Source organism: Lemur catta, chromosome 14, assembly GCF_020740605.2.
Source record: "Lemur catta isolate mLemCat1 chromosome 14, mLemCat1.pri, whole genome shotgun sequence".
NCBI lineage: Eukaryota > Metazoa > Chordata > Mammalia > Primates > Lemuridae > Lemur > Lemur catta.
In genome coordinates, this window is record NC_059141.1 from 42,082,437 (window position 1) to 42,102,357 (window position 19,921).

The window sequence follows — 19,921 nt, forward strand, 5'->3', positions numbered from 1 at the left end:
TTAATATCAGCTAAGTGTTTTAACTTGCTAAGGATTTATTTCTCTGCCTTCCGATTGCCACACATGCAGCCTCTGAGTTTCCACTAACAGCGAATAATAATCCAAATAAAGTTCTTCTGAGGGGAAATATAGAGAGACTGGTGCAGACAAGAACTTTTGCCCAAATAAGGATCCCTTTTGTGGAGACCCCATGTGTTAGATAACCATCAACTGACAGTTGGCCATGAGTTAATAATGTTGGATGCTGAAATATGCATACCATGTGCTCTAAAAGAGTTTGGAGGACAAAGGCAAATACTTCTATAGTTAGATATCAGAAACACACCAGAGGTGTGCAGACTGCTTCACTGCATGTAGGTTGAACCAGCCAAATAATTTCATAAATGTTATTATGTTATAAGCACTATACAGTAGGATGTATACTATTCATTGCATGTTTTGTTGATGCTGCAGAGACTTTGGTCTTAATCACTCTGCGTGTTACTGCCTTAAATGCTATAGCAACTCTTGCCTTCTAAGAAAATATTTCCTAAGCTTATTTCTGCTGCCACCCTTGCTATTTTTTATTTTTACAGTGAAAACCCTTTAACCAGGTGGGTGTGTATCCCTTTGATTGGCATGTAGTGTTTGGAGGGCTGTTAATGTTTAGTTATGTTTTTCTGTGTTGCTGCTGCTACAGGGATCAAGAGGTGAGGAGCTGATGGGAATTGGCTTTGATTTCAGCTACCATGACTGGTGGTTTGGGAGGATGGGACATTGGGCTAACTGAGCACTGGGCAGCCACTTTTAAAGAGTCATGCCTCATGGTCTTTTGGTACCAAGAATGATTGGGGAAAGAATGTGTCTCTTCCCCCCACAGTTCAAAACTTTTTGTTTTGTTCAGATTTTCTGGGCTTGATTGGAATGCCTGTCTTCAGTGAACAATCTTACTTTTTGTCATATAAAAACATGGGAACAAGGAGGCTACTGCCTTGCTTTTAGGCCTTACCAACCTCTCTGCATACTTTCAGATGAAATCCCCAAAAAGGAAAATATAGTCAGACTATTAACAAGTTCTATTTTCTCTTCAGTTTGCACTGGATGACGAAAATGGCTTACATTACAGTCTACTCATGTTGGTGGCAGGACAGAATAAGTCAAGAAACAAATATAGTCCCTTTCTCTCCCTCTCTCTGTCTCGTTCTCTGTCTTTCTTCCATTCTGTTGTCAAGGCTTAACATTTGTGTTGCCATTTTAGTTAAGGAAGTTAATGAAATAACATCTTCATCAGGGCTACTCAGTAGCCTCGAGTCAATGATTACCAGATTTGAATTTTATAGCAAAGGAGAGACCTCAGCTTTGGAAAAATTTTCAGACACTAACAGCTCTATGTGACTATCCTCCATCAACAGTGAATAAAATTCTAAATTGTACTGAAACTTTGAACTGTGATTCTTGCTGATTATCCTAGCTTCAGATGTTAATCTTGTTCTGTCTGCTCTTTAACACATATTTCCAAGAACATATCTGTAATCATAACATTGAATTATTGACTAAACCAACATCGCCCAAGAGAAAGATAATGCGAGCCACATGTAATTTAAAATAGTCTAGTAACCGCATTTTAAAAGGTAAAAAGAAACATGTGGAATTAATTTTAATAATATATTTTATTTAATCCAGTATATCCAAAATATTATCATTTCAATATGTAATCAATATAAAATGTTATTAATGAGATCTTTTACTTTTATTTCGTATTAAGTCTTGGAAATCCAGTATGTGTTTTACACTAGAGCACATCTCAATTTGGACTTGACATACGGCATTTCCAGTGCTCAGCAGACACACACGGTGACTATATTGGGTAGAGCAACTCTGAATAGTCACGTGTTTTATCTTATACTGAAAAAAATTCGAAGAAGTTCTAACCTCTTCTGTGTTCATCGTTAGATTTACTTTAGGGTTTCTGATGGTATCTGTCTGTTGTTTCTCTATAGTGTGACAAACTCGCATTCCAATTAACTGAGCTCTCTGGCTTGCTCTGCTGACTATAATCATCTGCTCTTGGTTAATGTGTCACCAGGTGTTACGGACCTTGCTACCTCTCCTCTCTCACTCCAGTCCCCTTTCCCCTCTCCTTTGGCCCCTCAGCCCACCCTCCTCCAATATACGCATTTTTCTATGCAATCCGTGAGTTCCTTGGTGCCACGGAAGAGTTTTGAAAGTCATTTTCCAGTGTCTTGGCTCCTGTGCCTCCACAAACAAATGAACCTCAGTGACCACTGCGGTGCTTCGTCAGAGATGGTACTGGCACCTCAGAAAGGAGGGAGGGTGAGAGGAATTTACCTGAACGAAGAAAACTGTCTCAGAATCTCAGACAACCAAAAATAGGCATCTTTTTACTTTTAAGTCAGAAACTACCCTACTTCTTAAATTATACTTTCTGAAAGGTAGAAAAAAACTGAAGAGAGTGAAAAATCCCCTTTTTGGTACAAATTCCTTTTTGGATCTTTTAAGAAAGAAATTGGAAGCCTATTACTTGATGACCTTTTACTTTTTCTCTTATGTGTATGTGTTTTAAATACTAAAATGTCTCTCATAACGTATTCATCCAAGTCTGTAATAAGTTAAATATCACCATGTTAATTCACATACACATACACCCAAAAAAAAAAAACCCTCTTCTTTTACTTATTTCCAAGTGGGGAATGTTTTCTTTAGAGATGTAGCAAATCAATTATCCTCAATGTTGAAAATGGAATATCTCATTTCCAAACCTGGAGAAATGGCTGAACAAGAATGTTCTGTTTATATATGAGTTTAAAAACTGTTCTGATATTTACTTGTTCCTTGCAAGGATATTCAATACAAAAATGTAGCTTTCACTTCTGTGTTGTCATGTTCAATAGTAACACCACAGCACATATCAATCATAGATTAGAAAGAGTGGGCTTATTGATTGTAACAAAAAGAAAAAAAGAGAGAAAGAGACAAAAAATTAATTTTCTTTGTTTAAGAGGTTTTGTCTTTATAACCTTCAGAAATTATAGAAACCAAAAGTCCTTAAAAAGCATTTCCAGAGTGGATCCTTAAACAGCCTTAAAAAACAAGAGAGACAATTATCTTAAGTTAATATTGTACTCTTAAGATATAGTACCATACTAAGAAAGACTAAACATGTGTTTATACAATAGTTTTCAAAAAATGGATGCAGGACATGTTTCAGAATCCTAAGAAGTACGTAGTGCAGCATTGAAACAACGTGCGCATTCTGATTGTAATAGTTTGTGTCCATGATCTTCTCCTCTGAGAGAGGAGCCTGGGGCCTGGAAATGGCTAGAGGACACCTGGCATCTGGAGAGATGAATAGTAGGAGAGAAGAGTTGCCAGGTAAATGTGAAAGTGCAAGTTTGAGCCACGGTGGCATCTTTAGAGTCCACTTTTGGTTTTGCCGGATTTGTGACTTCATAACAAGATGCTGCAGCTGGCGAGGCGGGAGCTGGGGGGGTGGTCAGACCCTTTGTGTGCAGTGTTAGCACCTAGATAGCACCGCCACCCTCACCTTAAAGACCAAGCTAAGTCCTCAGGTGTCCGTTCTGCCCTGATGTCTCTTTAGAATACATGGAATTCTAAGGCAAAGGAGCCTTTCCATAGGCTCCCAGTCCTCAGGGAAACCTAGGCCATAGCCCTGTCTGTGCTATGGTATGTAGTCTCCAGTATCCCAAAGATGAATAAGCTTTTGCAAAACACCTGTGAGTCACACCACCACCCCCTTGCAAGTCCTCAGCGGGACCCTCCACTGAGAATGGTTTCTATCAGTGGATACTGTGGGTAGCTGAAACAGACAAGAGCGAAGCTGAGAGTTTGAAAGGTCTGACATGGATTGTACCCTTAGCTAATCAATCCTCTGAAAACTCCACACCTAGACTCAGCTCCCAGATTTTCCCTTTATTCCTCAAGAGGTAGTGAGAAGCACCTATAATCCCTTTCTTCTTTGCCAGTGTCCTTGTGGACGATCCTGTTATACAGACTTCTAGAACATTTTTGTTTCACCTTGGAATTCACTTCATTATTTCAGAATAATACATAAATAATGTTTGTTCATTTAAATTACTCTCTCCCCTCAAGGGAGAGGGGGAACAGAGATAGAAATCTGCCCATCACTGCAGGTAAAACCTGACTGCAAAAGAGATTTGCTTGTCTTTTAATGGCAAGAACTCGTGGAGTCACATGCTTTCAAGCCAATTAGCAATACAGATGAGCTAGCAAGTCCTGTTCCATTTATGGGGTGGGGGAAGGGTTGAAGTCAAATAATCTGTGTTTTTAAGTGTTTCTGAGAAATGAAGACCTCCAGGGCAGAGAGAGAAGGCGGATCAGGAAATAGCTATGCAAATTGCATGCCCATGAAATTACTAAAACTTTGATTGGAGCATTAACAATTGCTCCGGCATTCACAAGTATGAAACAAGAGTGAGTAAAGCTGGGCATGTTTGGGAAGGGATTACAAGAGTGTTTACTTACGTGGTTTGTTGAGCAGTCAATGAAGTCCACGGCTGTTTTGGACTTAAACTCCCGGAGTAGTCCAGGTATGACAAAGGCAGTAAATACATCTCACTCTCATTAGTGTCTCTGGGGGATCTCAGTGATTTTGACGAAGAGGCAAAGTGAATGGACCTCATATAAAGACAGCTTCATTTTTTTCACCCTGTAACAACACAACTGCTCACCGTTTCAGGAGGTAGCACGGGGACCTGGATTCTTTGAGAGTGTGTTTGTGGTTCAGGCAGTGTTGGAGTGTGGCTTGGACTAAAGCAAACTTGGAAACTCAAAGCCCGGGTCTTCCGACAGCCACAATACCCAGTGTGACGAGTGTGATCGTTTCTCTGTGGCACGTCCGTCCATTGTTGTTCAGGGCTGTGTGGTCTTGGTGGCATGGAACATGAAGGCATTTAAGTCTGGCTCTAGCGTCTGGCTTTGAGACTCCGGGCTCATTTTTTTATTGGCTTTCTTTGAGAAAAAAAAAAATTCTTTTAAAAGGGAACTGTCAGAACAATTACCAAATAATAACACTTTAGCAGCATTGCTTCACCATGTCTATTGTTCAAAATTCATCATTTAACTTAGAATGTCCCACAAGATCGAGTTGTGCTTGTTAATGGCCCTGTGTGTTCATATCTCAGACAATATGATTGCTTCTCAAACATTTCTAGGTATGGAAGACTGTTTATAGGAAAACAGCATAAAAATAAACTTGAATATTCTTAAATCTTTATATGAGCAGTGTTCTGTGAATTCACAGAAAAATTCAATCAATTAAATGGAAGTCAAGTACTATAATGGAACATAACTGGATTTGAAATAAAAATTTCAGGGAATCATTTATGAATTTTTAAGTTAAAAATGTTAGCTTTAAGTTAAAGCCAAAATGAGGGCTGAGAGCTTCTAGTTTTCGTTTTTTCCCCAACTATATTTGAAAACTGAAATTCTGTAAGAGATTATCTGTGAAATGCCTTTCTTTTATTACGCCCATAAATTTTAGGAGTGGCTTTGATCAAGCCTTCTGCCATTCTTGGTTTCTAAATCTTTTACTCATACGTTAATAACTTTAAAAACAGTCATCCTATTTTTGTTGTAGTGAAAGAGGAAGTTTCTGAATAGTCAAAAGGGAAACATTGAAAATAGAACACAGTAAATGATAACTAAATTAGGGTAGGGCTTTTTTTTTTCCAGAAAGAGCAATGCTCCATGCTGAAACTTGCCCAGAGTATTTTAAGATTATTGTCTGTAAAGAAAATGTACCAGAGAACTGAGATCCTCAGAGGAAAGGCATTACAGAAATGCAAAGTATTATCAGTAATGCATACTATACATAGAACAATGTTTATCCATCTATAATACGTCAATCAGTGGAATTTTGTTTTCTGGCTCCTGTTTAAAACACACACACACTCACACACACACAACTTGCAAATCAAATGAGTTAACGCTCTGCCGACTTCCTCTAGACATTGACCCCGGGGTGCAAACTCTTAGGAAAATTATGCCTGGTTTTCCATCCCCTGATTCCAATCACCACCAACAAGCAAGCTCTATCTCTGAGTGGAAGCTCACAAAGAATTTCTCGAGAGACTATGTAGCTGCGTTGGCAACAAAATCCTCTGTGCAGAATGGGAAGAAAGAGTTGTTAACTGATGAGTCAATCCAGCTTTTATAGCAGTTTATCTATCTTCGCGGTATTTCCAAGAGCATAAATGCTATAAAAAAAAGAGACGGTCATGACAGGAAGAACACAGTAGAAAAAAACAGGAACATTTAAGCCAAAAGCAATTGACTTTGCCAGTAACTGGTTACATTTCCTTTGTTTTATTATTATTATTGCAAGACTTGGGGTTGAGATGAAAGTTTCCCACACCTGCACTGCCCTGCCACGTAACTTGTCTGAACACATAGTGAAGTAAATATATAAATGAATGTTTGCAGCTCTGAGCTTCTAGACCCTTTAAGAAAAACAAACTTGTTTTGCTATATTGTCAAGGAAGTAGACTATAATTCATTAATATTTGAAGGAATTAAAGAAAAAAACAAAACAAACATGGGTGAGATGTCACAGTAGCCTGGATCACTGGAGGTAGCTTGGATCTCCGGGGAATAACGCCTATAGAAATAGCAGTGACTTCACAAAGGTCAATACTTGTTAATTTCTTGGCACTGAGTAAGAGGAACAGATGGGCAGTCAGTGAGGAAAGATTTCCTTTAAAACCACAGAGATCTTTCACTGATTAGGCAGTAGAGTTAGTGGCCCACGGTAAGGAGGTGATGTGCCTGCCCACTCTGACCAAGTTTTATTGGGTTTTGTGGCTTTAGTGGAAGTCCTGTCACCTACTGCTGAGTCAGGACTGATGGGGACCCTGCTCGCTGGCAAGTGTGTCAGATGCTGCTTGTTGCCTGGGATGGGCCGCAGCACCCGCGTGCTGTGTGGTAGTTGAGAGTGTTTTCCTGTGGGGAGAGCTCCCTGCTTACTGCCAGCCTCATTACAAGGCAGAGGGAGAGAGAGTGTGTGTGTGTGTGTGTGTGTGTGTGTGTGTGTGTGTGTGTATCTGTTAGAAGATGCTTAAAGTAGGGGCTCTGGATAAAGTCCAGTTGCCTGGGTTGGAGTCCCCCTGCTACCAGTAACCAACTTGATGACCGGAGACAAGTACTTTCATCTCTATCTCAGTTTCCTGGCTGTAAAATGGAGATAACAATTGTGCCTTCCTCATTGGCTTGTTGAGAGTTTTAAGTGTTATTGTATGCAAAGCATTCAGGACAGTGACTAGCACAAAGTGCTCAGAAGGCATTAGCTACTGTTATTATAATATTTATGTATACTATTGAAAACATTCATGCAGTGAGCATTTACTGAACTTTTGGATGAGCCAGGCGCAGTGGATTACATACACATGTAAAAGTAACAGTACATTTATTACTTTACACTATTATTTTTTTCCCAAGTAGAGCTGACTGGCACGAGGTATCCTGTTGGTAAGAGCACTGCTGGCTTCCCAGGAGACTTTGTTGATAGAGATCAGTCTCACCGAAAACCCCAGAGCTGGTCTAATTCTGGAGTCTTAAGATTTTAGTGCTCTCAGTAGGTGCACAGCCCTGAGCTCTTAAGGAGAGGGCAAGTATAGATCCCTCCAGGGTGTCTGGAAGGAGGTGTGGCTGTTTCTTATGTAAAAGTGAAAGTCCAGAGCCTCACCTCAGCCCTGAACACCACCACACAATAACACATTTGTTTTTATTCACTGGCCTAGCAAATGATTTGTTTTCAAGACACTAAAGGAAGAAAAAACGAGATGACTTGAGAGCAGAATTTTTGCTATCCCCAAAAGCTAGCCCCTCAATGCAAAAGCTTCACCTTAAGATTCCAGAAGGTCTCTAATTATATTATGGGGGCTTCTGCCTAGTCCTGCCTTCTCCAGTCCCCCTGGGACTTTGAACATTCGTACTCTTCAGGCATTTGTGCGTTGCCTGCGGGACAAGATTATGGGCTCGACTGAGATGCCAGACTCAATGGCTTAGCGGTTATCGGGAACCAAAGGCCTTAGGTGTCTAATCTCCATTCCCAGTGCAAACTCAAGGCACTGGTTTATGTTCCCAGAGTATAAGGTAAGTAGTAAAGGTGATTGTGGTTTTACAGATGTCCAGTGTGACAGGTATACCACGTGGTCAGGTTGGCGGGTCCAGCTCATGAGGACAGGAAGGAGGAATATGTGGGCATCTTTATTTCCATGAGTCACTTGTTCATTCAACAAATTCACATGATGCAATGCTGCCTCCAGGGTGTTGTGCTGGGGCAGATGAGAGATGAGTCCTGCAGGGTCTTGCCCTTAAGGATTCTCCAGTCTAGTATAATAATATGCCAAAAAAAAAAAAAAACCAGCTAAAGTACAGGAATACAGTGGTATGTTCCGTAAGAGAAAGAGAAGGGAAAGAGGCATGTGAGTTTGAGTTTGAGCCCCGAGTTACTGGAGGGATTTGCCTAACCATACCTGAACTATCCCTGTATATTTGCCTTATTAAGAACAAAGGGTTTTTTTCTCTTGATCGAATCCCATTTAGAGCTTAAGTTCGTGTGACCAGAATATTAGGTGCTAGTCTGTTCTAAATTTGTAATTCTCGGAATCTGCCGGGGGAGGACATGTGCTTCTCTGGGTTCTGAAAACAGCTCAAAGAATGAAGAAAATAGACCCAGTTTGGAGATGACTTCTTGTTGGTTCCTGGAACTTTTGCCTTTATTTAAAAACAGCATGTTCAATGCAAGTTCTCTCTATCAAAAAGGCCTTTGGGATTTGAAAGCTTTTCTGGAAATAAATGCCTGTTAGGTCTAAGTGCTTTTCACCAAAATGCTAGGAAGGGAAGATCATAGTAACAAGTCTGAGAACAGAGGCAATATTGTTTTGTTTCTTTCCATGAAATGCCTCAGACCTGCTCCCCAAGTTCTATTTGTTTCTGTCAGCTTACTGCCCGGCTATTATTTTGATAAGGGGCATGAAAGTACATCCTTCCCTCTCAGTCATTAAAGTCTTAGCACTTGGGTCAATTGTGGAAACACTTCTGTGCTACACAAAGTCTTCTAAACAAAACAGTCCACGCCCTGGCTCCAGGCTGTGGACCGTGTCAGATTCATGGAACGTGGCATCGTGCTCTGACAGGGGAGCAAGAGGTCAGGATCCACAAAACAGGCAGGATGAAATCACCAACCCCGTGCCGTGCAGGGAGGTGGGGAGAGCAGAGCCCTCCCTGCCAGTCTGGCAACTCGCAAAGTCCTCAGGCTCATCCCACACACTCGGTGCTAGTCACTGCTGTGTGTTTACATGAGTAATGGAGCTGCCGGGGGGAGGGGAGTTGTAAGCAGAGCACTGAGCCTCGCCGCTCGCATTCGGAGGGACGCTGACATCCACACCGAGTGGAGACTTCCAGGGATGTGGCCGGGGAGCAGTCACATGCCGTAGCTTTCATGAGCACAGGCATCAATCAGGCAGATGTTTGTCGACTGGAATGGGTAATCACTACTTTCTCTTTGCTTGATTTTGTTTGTGAGCTTGTTTACCTTTGATAATTCCAGGCTGGCTTTCTGGGATGGACTTGCAGACCCAACGTTTAAGGGAAGGAGAGGAGGACGGGTGTGGGAAGGGGAGCCTGAGCCCTGAATCCGCTTTTTAAAACTTTTGCGTCTCAGACTGTAAAGGCAGCTCTGCTCTGCTGAGCTTTGCCAACAGTAAAACTGTTATCCAGAATAGAAAATCAAATTAGTAGGATTAATTGTGTTTGTTAAAATGAGGACAATGTAAAATGTCCCGAGACCACTGGTGAACTGCGTGACTTAAGTCAGATTAACAACAATTAACAGGGTTTGTGTGGTTCAGATTTGACATTGTCCTAATCATCCCTTAAGTAGTAAAAAGTGTCGGTACCTTGAAAGGTCTGAAAGAAATTGTTTAGGGTATAATTCGTTTGTTTGGAATGGTTCGAGGGCTGGTTAGTTAGTTGGTTGGTTTTAATTTTGCCTGAATTGGGTGACTGATGAAGTTAAATGTGGAAGCTGATGCCGGACAGTCGTAGCTCTCAATAAACAGCAGCCTTTCCCCTACTTTCTGTAGAGATCTTAAAAGGAACTGAACTGTACATCAAGGATGAAAACTAACTTTGATTTGTATCTTGTTTACGGCTTTTAAAAAGTGTGACCCTCCCTCTTGTCAGGCTAATCCCAGTGTAATCTTAGGAAGTTATTGTAAATAACCCTCAAGAGCTTCGTAAAATTACATTGAAAAGGAAAAGAGAGCATGCTGATTTAAATATATCTGCCAGATTTGTTGAGAGTTGATACATGCCAGTGGCAGTATTATTAGTAAATACATGTAATAATATTTTCCACAGTGTTACTATGAATGCTTCTCTCTATAGCTATCTTCTCTACTTACCTGTATGATAATTTGAGAAAATGCTCATGTCTCCAAACACTTTCAAAGAGAGGTGTTTTCAAATGTTACATTACTATGATACCATAATGGGCTGGCATATCACTTAGGTTTCTGAAAACAAGATACAAAACAAAAAACAAAGAATGATCTGGAAGCCTGGTTTAAGTTTGTCTTTCAGCCCAAATACTTCTTCTCTAACAATGGGGAAGGACATTTTTCTTATCATCATCCCTTAGAGCAAAGGGCTTCATCTTATTTGTATTAATTAGACATTTTAAAGTGTGATAGATTAACTTTGGGAAACATGCACAGAAGTGTGTAGTCTACCAAGATGCAGCCCTTCAGAAAGTGAAGAAAAGCAATATAATGAAGGCTGCCACAGATGTGTACATTTCTCTGAAAGCAATTAGAAGGGACCACTGTAGTAAGATTCTTGGTGTTTAATAAGGAAACCCATGCAAATGAAAATGTATATCAATTGTTCTCCCTTTGTTTTCAGCGCCAAATCTTAAAGGCAGACCACGCAAAAAGAAACCATGCCCACAAAGAAGAGATTCCTTCAGTGGTGTTAAGGATTCCAACAATAATTCTGATGGCAAAGCCGTTGTCAAGGTACAGTCATTCACTCCATGGTATTCATTTTGCTGCATCTTTTTATTTTTCCTTTTTGTTCTTTATTTCTCTGCTCTTGTGTGTTGGTGGCAGTTTTCAATTCAGAATTTGACTTTGGTATTCAGAGCTTTTTGAAGCTCTATGCTGTGTTTGTTTCCCCCACCTCCCCTCCCCCCTGTTGCTGGAGGGTGGAGGGGATGTAGGCATTTTGATTAGTCAACAGAAAGACTTCCCACCTCCCAGCTTGGCCTGTTGGGTAAAGGACAGATGATTAAGCACCTACGTCACTGAGGCTGAGATTTCATAGTGGGTGACACAATGACATAGTTTACTCTGCTTGTATCAAAAATAGACCAGCTGAACCATCCTCTTTCTAAATGTGTTCATCTAAATGTGTTTCAGAGATTAACAGAGGATGAAATTAGAAATGGCTAGAATTAATCTTTTTAGTTACATATTTTTCAAAGTCACCTCTAATTTACATTAGAGTATATTTAAAGATGCGCAGCAAAATATTTATTTGTATACATAGACCCCAAAGTATTTATATGCTTTTAAAGATCTCTATTAATGCAGAATGAAATGTCTAAATTCTAGACTGTTTTTTAAGGCCCAGGCCCATTTTGCCTAGGCATTCTTTGGAATCTTGAAAGTGCATGCCTGAAGTATTTAGCACCATGAAGGGTGAAGTATCACTTCATATTTTTAGACTTATCTTTTTGACTTTTGTGGGCTTGGGTCAGATTTCCATGCTTCCATTTACTGTGCTGAGGTGTTGTTTTTGTGCCAAAGACAGCAATAGTCCCTTTAGGACCTGAATTGAAAACCAGATTTCAGCTGATACCAGTTTCCAGATCCACGAACTAAACTTCTGAAAATGGGAGCATTTTGATTAGTGGTGAATTTGGAAGATTCTGATGTAGAAAAAAAAAATGAATTCAGTTCTGTGTAGACAATCTACTATTTGTCTGTCTTGTCCTCCACCCCCCTCCCAGCCCAGGGTAATGAAGTAAATCCTAGATATCGATATTCTAAAAATTTTATCTTCAAGTGTGATTGTTTTGCCAGGAAGTTCTGAGGGCCTTTTGGTGATAATGTCTTCATGCTTCTAAGATTCCAAAGAGTTAAAAAGAGATCAACTAATAGAAATGTGTATTTTCCATTTCCTGGCTTAAAAAAATCTATCTTTCCCTAAAATTATTTTTGTTCTACACGTTTAACCTTCTGTAAGTCGACATGGATACCATGAATGACATTTTCTTGTAAGTTGGACATCTCAGCCCTAGAACTACCTACCTAGGACTTTGGTTTCCATGGTCTTGAAGGATGTCAGCAGGAACAGCTCATTCCCTACGATGTAGTTTGCAAGTCCCTGCAAGATGCTACAGAGCAAGAAGGTTTTAGGACCACAACACTGAGCAGAGCTTTTGCTGCCTATGCCTTATGTTGGCACCCTGCCCCGCCGGTACTTCTAGGATGCCACCATGTGTTTACTCCAGCACATTCTGTACCTGAGCCTAGCAGAAGGAATCTTCTTCCCATGTCATTTGGAGTCCCTACCAAGCAAGATATGCCTCTGGGAATTTTACAAAACTCATACAATTCATATGAAAGATCAGAACCTCCAATGTTTCTCTCCATGGACAGCAGCTTAGAACTCACACTCAGGCCCGCAAAACTGAGAACAGGAGCCTCCTCTACAGATGGGCTATATTTGATGTTCACTGACTTACCCTCCTTAGGGGGAAAAGAAGTCAAGCCTGTGTTTTCTGAGTGACCCCTTCACCCCCGCCCGCCGCCACAATGCTGCCATTCAGAATCTACGAGCTGACGGATCATCCTTTCACTGTTGGTGTTCAGTGGTGAATGGGTGAATGTCCTGCTGCAGTCCACTTCTGCGGACTGGTCTAATGGCTCAGCTCTTGTCAGAGTCTTGGATTATAGGCCTGCTTTGGCTCCTTCCAGTGGGGCTGGGAAGACTGCTTCAACTAGAAGGAAGAGATGGGTAGAGATGAAGTGTAATGGCTTGTCTGTTGGCACCAAGAGACAAATGTAAAATCCCTACAGAATGAACAAGCCACATCTGGGACCAAGACAGCCATTAAAAAGGCATTTGTGTCTTCATGTGGTCTTTTTCCGTGAACACTACAGTAGGGATTATGAACCTGTGACCATCTGATCATTTACGAAACTGGAAGCAGCATTTTAGGGGACAGTGAGCTGTTTGACTTTATGACCAAGACACGTGTGACTGTTTTTTTCCAAAAGTGCCTCAAACAGACCATTTCTAGCTATGGATAAGCACCAGCTTCATGCAGCTCTACACAGCAAAGCTCTTACAGTAGGACCCACTGGGTTTGTTGTGTTTATGACTGGAAAAAAAAGTCAAGTAATTTGCCTGTCACTAGCAAAATGTTGCAGTCTCTCAATGAGAACACAAAAACTAGCTTTGCAAGACTCTGTTTTCTGAGAGAGAGAGAATTTCATGGCTTCCCAAAGACAGCAAAAGTCACATGGGGAGGGAAACTACCCATTGTCTGAAGACATTGTGAATGTGTCCAGCCCAAATCCTGCCGTTTCCCTGGGATCGTCTAAAAGGAGCAAATCTGGGGCCCAGGCCTGTTCACAGGGTGATATATGCCAGAGAAATCCTCCTGGCCTAGGCCTCTAATGAAAGGCCTATGTTGATAGAAGGCAAATGATTTCTCATATCCTGTAAGCATTTTCTAAAGGCTAGAAGTGTTTAACAGGTGGTTTATATTCTAAAAGGAACGCCAAAAAAAGGAGACCGTGGTGTGCTGTATGTTCATTTAAATCACAAACATACTTTCAATATTTCACAAATGTGATACTTATATTATTTTCAATTTTCTTGCTCTCATTTGGTCCTCGGAACAACCCACATGGATGATCCTTCTTGCTTTACTGAGGAAGAAACTGAGAGTCACCTAGCAAGTTAGTGACCAAACCAAAATTAGAACTCTAGCTTTCTTACTGCTGGTTCAGCACATCTTTTTGCCCCAGTTGAAGGCCGGATTAGTTATAACTCGATCCCATGGAAGGATATGGTTAATATCAAATAGGTGGTGGTTCATTGAAAACATTAAATGTTTAGTCTTTAATTAGTACTTTCTCAATCATTTTGGAATCCCTAAAACGCTCAGTGAACTCAACAGGTGCATGGTGTTCAGGTCAGGAAAAACAGATCTAATAGTTAACCATCACCATCAAAAGGCTGGGCTTTCTAAGGTCAACATGAAGACTAGCTCCCATTTCCATTAACACCTGCACTATGATAATTCAGTAGATTGAAATGCTGAGAATGTTTTGGGTAAATGTAAAAAAACATTAGAAAGGAATTTGACTTGGTTCATAGCCTAAAGAACTCATTTATGTTAACTGAAAAAAAAAATATATGAAACTGGTACAAGAAAGGAAGCCACTGTTCACTTGTTCACCTCTTACCACCTACCCGGCCTCCCCAGGAGCAGTGTGCTGGGAGGCCCACTGAGATTCAGGATGGAGTTCAGTAGGTGGCAGCCTGGCTTCACTTGGGGCCTTTGCAATGAAACAGGGAGTGTGAATTACTTTGGGTCTAGTTTGTACGTCTCCTCTGTGCCTTCCTTCTGTTTCTGGATGTTTCTACGCAGGTGAGGCAGAGGGTTAAGTAGCTGTCTAGACACTGAGGAGCAAACCTCATACTCTTCACAGTGGTGCATCTGACCTAATAATATGGATAATTGGCCCATTGTCACTGCCGATTTAAGACTCCATCTGTTTAATACACAAACCTTAGATCTACTCCTTCTTGTAGAAGATTGGGGTTTGGGGTGGGGACAACCTGAGTTCTAAACCCAGAGTTCCGCTCCTCACTAGCCATAGGACAAGGAACATGGCCTCGCTGAGCTTCAGTTTCCTTGACTGTAAAATGGGGCTAAATATCTCCCTTTTACACTGCTTAAGAACACGAAGGCAGAATATGTGAAGCCCACACCGCATTGTATCTAGCTCATTGTAGGAGCTCAGTTTATAATGATTTCCTTCCCTTTGCTCAATACACAGTAGAAGGAATAGAGCTCATTTACACTTTGGAAACCACCTCGTTTTATCTTTTACTTTTCATTTCATAAATCACATTGCTAAGCAGTAGGTTTCACAATACCTAGTAATAAGATATGCTTTTTAATTGGAAGTTTGTTTTGACTACCAATCTAATATTTTTTATCAAGATTGTCAGTAAAGTGTAATGTTTAAAACCGTAAGCCCTAAAGTGAAGCTGCCTGGGTTCAAGTGCCAAACTCACCATTTACTACCATGTACACGATCTTGTGATCTTCTAGATGATGCTCATCCTCTCTACCTCAATTTCTTTATCTCTAATATGAGAATAAGAAGCACCTTATTAGGATTGTGAGTATGAAATGAAATAATACCTAAACACTGCTTAGAATAGAGCCTGGATTCCTAGTAAACACTCAAAAAAAGGGTGGGAAGCAATACAGATGAAAACTGGAGTGATTTTATGATTTTAATAAGCCATTAAATTATAGATTTCATCAGAACTTTAGACCTAACAGCCTAAAATTTGGCAGTGAAAAATGATGACAACATAAAGTTTCACAGGATGTTCGCCTTCATATAACGTTACAGAGTACTCAAGTTTGAATATATTATAAGGAAAAATTCTACATGGAAAAAAATGTTTTAATCCTATTTCCACGGCCCCTTAAAAATTAAAATCTTATCTAAAAGGCCCCATTGAATGAGTTGCACAGGAAGTTTTATTTTTCCAGGACTAGGCTAAAGATATTAAACTAGTGTTTTCACTTGAGAAAATAAGCAAGGAAAAAAACCTTTACAGAGAAAACACTTCCCTTTAATAAGTAAACATAGTCTTTTTTGTTTTTTGTGCTGGGGTGGGAGGCTCTGTAGGGAAAGAAAGAGTTCAAAAATCTGAAATGGACAATGTTGTAGGAATGAGGGGCATTTTTATTCATAACATTTCCCTACCATTTGCCCTCTTCTCTCCCGATGTTAACTATGGAGATGTAAAGAATATTGGAATGTACACATTCCCCATGGGCACACTTGAACTCAAAGTCTGACCCTTTGTACTTCCCCCTTTTACAATTAAAATAGCTCAGCAACTTAGTGTTATATTTAACAACCATCAAAGGCCTCTTGTAGAACATGGCAGTGAGGAGGGAACATTAGGTTAGCTACTCCATACGCCAAGTTCCCTATCTGCGTATAGTGTGGAAGGAAGAACATCTGGAGCATTTACCACCATTTATGTTTTAATTATGGAACTTTATGTTATACTTTCTCTGCTTGGGTTTTGAGCTGACCTCTGCTCTTTCTTTTGTGGCAAGTTAACATCTCCAATTATGTTGTCAGAGCAGACTGAAAAGCAAGAGGCCCTCACTAAAGAGTGGGATCTTTTGTTTCCTACTGAGGGTGTATCCAGGCATCACCCTCGGGTGACAAATAGCAGAGACCTTGCTGGTATTCTTGATGCCGGCACAACTGCTGGCATTAACTTGTTTTTCCAGGTTGCTGGACAGAGTAACAACAAGATAAGTTTACTATAAAGAAATAAACTTGCCTTTCATTTTGATACAAAGTAGAAAATATGGGACTATTTATTAAGAAGGCAGGGTTTGTTCAAGGACATTAACTGTTGGTTCCCCTTAGGAAAATAAAATGTATAAAGAGGCAGAAAAATGTTCCTACCAGGTACAAATGCTATTTTCTAGTTTCATATCAACATACTTATAAGGAGCCTAAATGAAGCTGGCGTAGTTCAGCAAACTGTGGCCCATTGGCCACCTGTTTTTGTCAATAAAGTTTTATTGGAACACAGCCACACCCATTCGCTTATGTATTGCCTGTGACTGCTGTCTTGCTAGAGTTGAGTAGTTGCCACAAAGCCTATATGGCCCCCACAGCCTGCAATATTTAGTATGTAGCCCTTTACAGAAATTTGCCATCCCCTGGTCTAAGACAGTTCATCTTCAATGGTGCCTCTAAAAAGCTATTAAAAGCAGGGATAATTTACTGTTTCACCCTTCCCACTCAGTGAAAAGTGTCACTATCTCTGTCACTAGCGATGTCTTTGTAAGCATTCTGGGGCTGTGCCTGGTCTGAAATGACATACTATTTTCCCTTTTCCAGGTGAAATGTGAGGCCAGGTCAGCCTTGACCAAGCCGAAGAATAACCATAATAACTGTAAAAAAGTCTCAAATGAAGAAAAACCAAAGCTTGCGATTGGTGAAGAGTGCAGGGCAGATGAACAGGCCTTCCTGGTGGCACTTTATAAGTACATGAAAGAAAGGAAAACGCCGATAGAACGAATACCCTATTTAGGTTTTAAACAGAGTGAGTATACTTGTTTTCATTTCTGAAATATCAAAACTGCTCAGATGCTTTGAATTGGAAAGAAATAATTTTGACTCAGGATTATGTTGAAATCCTAATCTGGGGATAGTGCTCTCTGTTTATACTGAATCTACAAATGGTCCAAGCCAAGAATTTTTTCCCTGCCTCTTTCCGCTACGTTGTTCCCTTCTGGGACAGTTGCAGTAAGATATTTATAGGCTTGAATCCACTGATTATGACTGGAAATAGACATGTTGAAAGTTTCTCATTTTCTGTTTTGTCAATCTTGAGTGTCTGTAACGCCTTTCTTGTGAGATAATAATATGACGTAGCTTTATCAGGCACAGATGTTGCTTGTGAAAAAACAGCTTTTAAGAGGAGGACATTTAAAGATGGACAAAACAACCACAAAGAGAAAACACATTTCCTAAGCCCCAAATTTGTTAAAAGATCACAAAAATCTCACTTCAGAGGAAATAAGAAATACACAGATTTGCACGGGGGGCCTAATTTTGAATGACTTTGACATGTACATTTAAGTGTAAATGTCATTGTATATTTGTGAGTAGAACAGGGAACTCGTAGCTGGGGGGAATTCCATATTAAAAGAGAAAAAAAAATCCAGATCTTGCCTTGATTTTGCAACTGAACATATATTTTGCCTCTGTCTGGGTTTAGTGGTGCACAAAGCCATGAGCCTCTGGCTTGAAATAGTATTTTCTCCAAACGTTATCTTCCTAGATTAAAACCATGTGTCATTTTGATGAAGAATGTCAAACCTGTATGTTTTACATAACAATTTACATACCTAATAGCAATTGGCACTGATTGCAAGAGAACACTCGCAGCCATTATAAACTTATATAACTACGAATGATTACAATGTTTGTCTGAAAACTGGTTGCTTGAAATAGAAGTAAAATTAATGTACTATGAACAGCTTTGTTGCATTATGCATTGGTTCAGATTAAATCAAGGCCGAGGCAGGGCTCTTGATAGCTTTGAAATAGTGCAAGGTTCAATGAGGCTTTGCGAACATGTTGTGTCAAAGAGCCTTTTTAAAGAAGAAAAAAAAAATTCATTTTATTCTTCATTTCCCTTACCAAGGAATCACTTGAAGTTCAATTTTCCTCTCTTGTAAAAGAAGCCAATCCATAGCCGTCCCATTCCATGGTATTTGGCATAAATGAACAGGGTTGCTAGCAATTTGGCATAGTTGTTTAACAGCATAAACATGTGCAAGCCCTGCAAAGAGAAATCTACTTGAAGAAAAGTATATTTTGCAACATCACACAGGCCAGTTAGGGGACTAAGTGGGCTCATGACTCAGTTCCTCTCTGAACGAATGTCTTCCTTCCCTTTGATCTGTTGTATCACTGCTGCCTTGCATGTGAAATATTTGTCTTCCTACTCATTGTAATGCACTATGTGTTAGTGAAATATGGTATGAGCCTTTGATATAGCGTTGCCATCAGACATCTTATTAAGAAAGTAATCATATATTAAAGTGACTGTTATTTATTGATTATGGAGAGTTCTTATCTGAGGGAAGCTTTTTATATTACCGTTTAATCAATGGCTTCTTTCTAAGGGTTGAACAAGACCAACTTCAATTTTGAAATCCCACAGTTTTTCCAAAAGACACTGTAATTTAGTTTCTCTTCCTCTGCTGATGGCAACAGAACTAAAACTTTGTTGTCCCTTATCCTAAAAGTAGACCTATTTTCATGGCTTTGTAACTGTTTCTTAAGAAACATTTTAAGTGGTAATAATAGATCCTGTTGTTGAATGCCCTTGGGCAAATTGTTTCCTAAGAACTTAGCTCTCTGGGGTACTTTAGTATTTCTTTTTTTTTTCTCTTTCTCATTGAAAAAAAACAAAAACAAAATGTTTTAATTGACATTTCTTGGAAATATGTTAATGCAATGCTTATCTAAATACTTATTGTCCCTCTAACAGTTAACCTTTGGACTATGTTTCAAGCTGCTCAAAAACTGGGAGGATATGAAACAGTAAGTGTTTAAGCAACTTAAATGAAATAATTTTGCAATCTAACTTTCCCCCTGTCTTTGACCAAAATGGAGAAAATGCAAAAGCAAACCATCATTGACTGCCTTTGCAAATGGCTCTACACTTTTGGGGGTTTATTGGGCCACTTTTGGAAACAGTCCCAATTAGTTCCAGGTTTGGCAAAATTGTAAACTTGTCGTAAAAACTACAAGTGGAAAACATATGTAACTCTCCCCTGTCAGGGAAATTAGTTGGGTCTGTAATTTTTTCCCATGTTGAGAAAGGGCTATTATTGTACAATAAGCCAAGATTGCATAAAAGAAATTTCCCTTGGCAATGTACCTGACATCTGTTCATGTCTAATATGGGAAATGTATTAAAGGCTTTCAAAAGTAATCAGTATTGGCCATTAAGGAATAGAATGCAGCAGAATCTCCTCTCATTCTAGGGCAAAGAAGCTTTATTAGACAAGGGT

At 39.9% G+C, this 19,921-nt stretch overlaps 1 protein-coding gene across 2 annotated transcripts in view; it reads left to right on the top strand.

Annotated features, from left to right (window-relative positions):
* The window catches only part of ARID5B (AT-rich interaction domain 5B), a 177,956-nt gene that overhangs the window by 122,481 nt on the left and 35,554 nt on the right, over nt 1-19,921 (top strand). The window contains exons 1-4 of one of the 2 annotated variants that reach the window (XM_045569078.1): nt 9,134-9,526; nt 10,945-11,057; nt 17,232-17,436; nt 19,396-19,448. In XM_045569078.1, the coding sequence (XP_045425034.1) occupies nt 9,523-9,526; nt 10,945-11,057; nt 17,232-17,436; nt 19,396-19,448 (375 nt within the window). In that variant the 5' untranslated portion in view covers nt 9,134-9,522. Of the gene's footprint in view, nt 1-9,133; nt 9,527-10,944; nt 11,058-17,231; nt 17,437-19,395; nt 19,449-19,921 lie in introns of those variants that run through there. The other variant, XM_045569077.1, reaches the window with a different exon arrangement.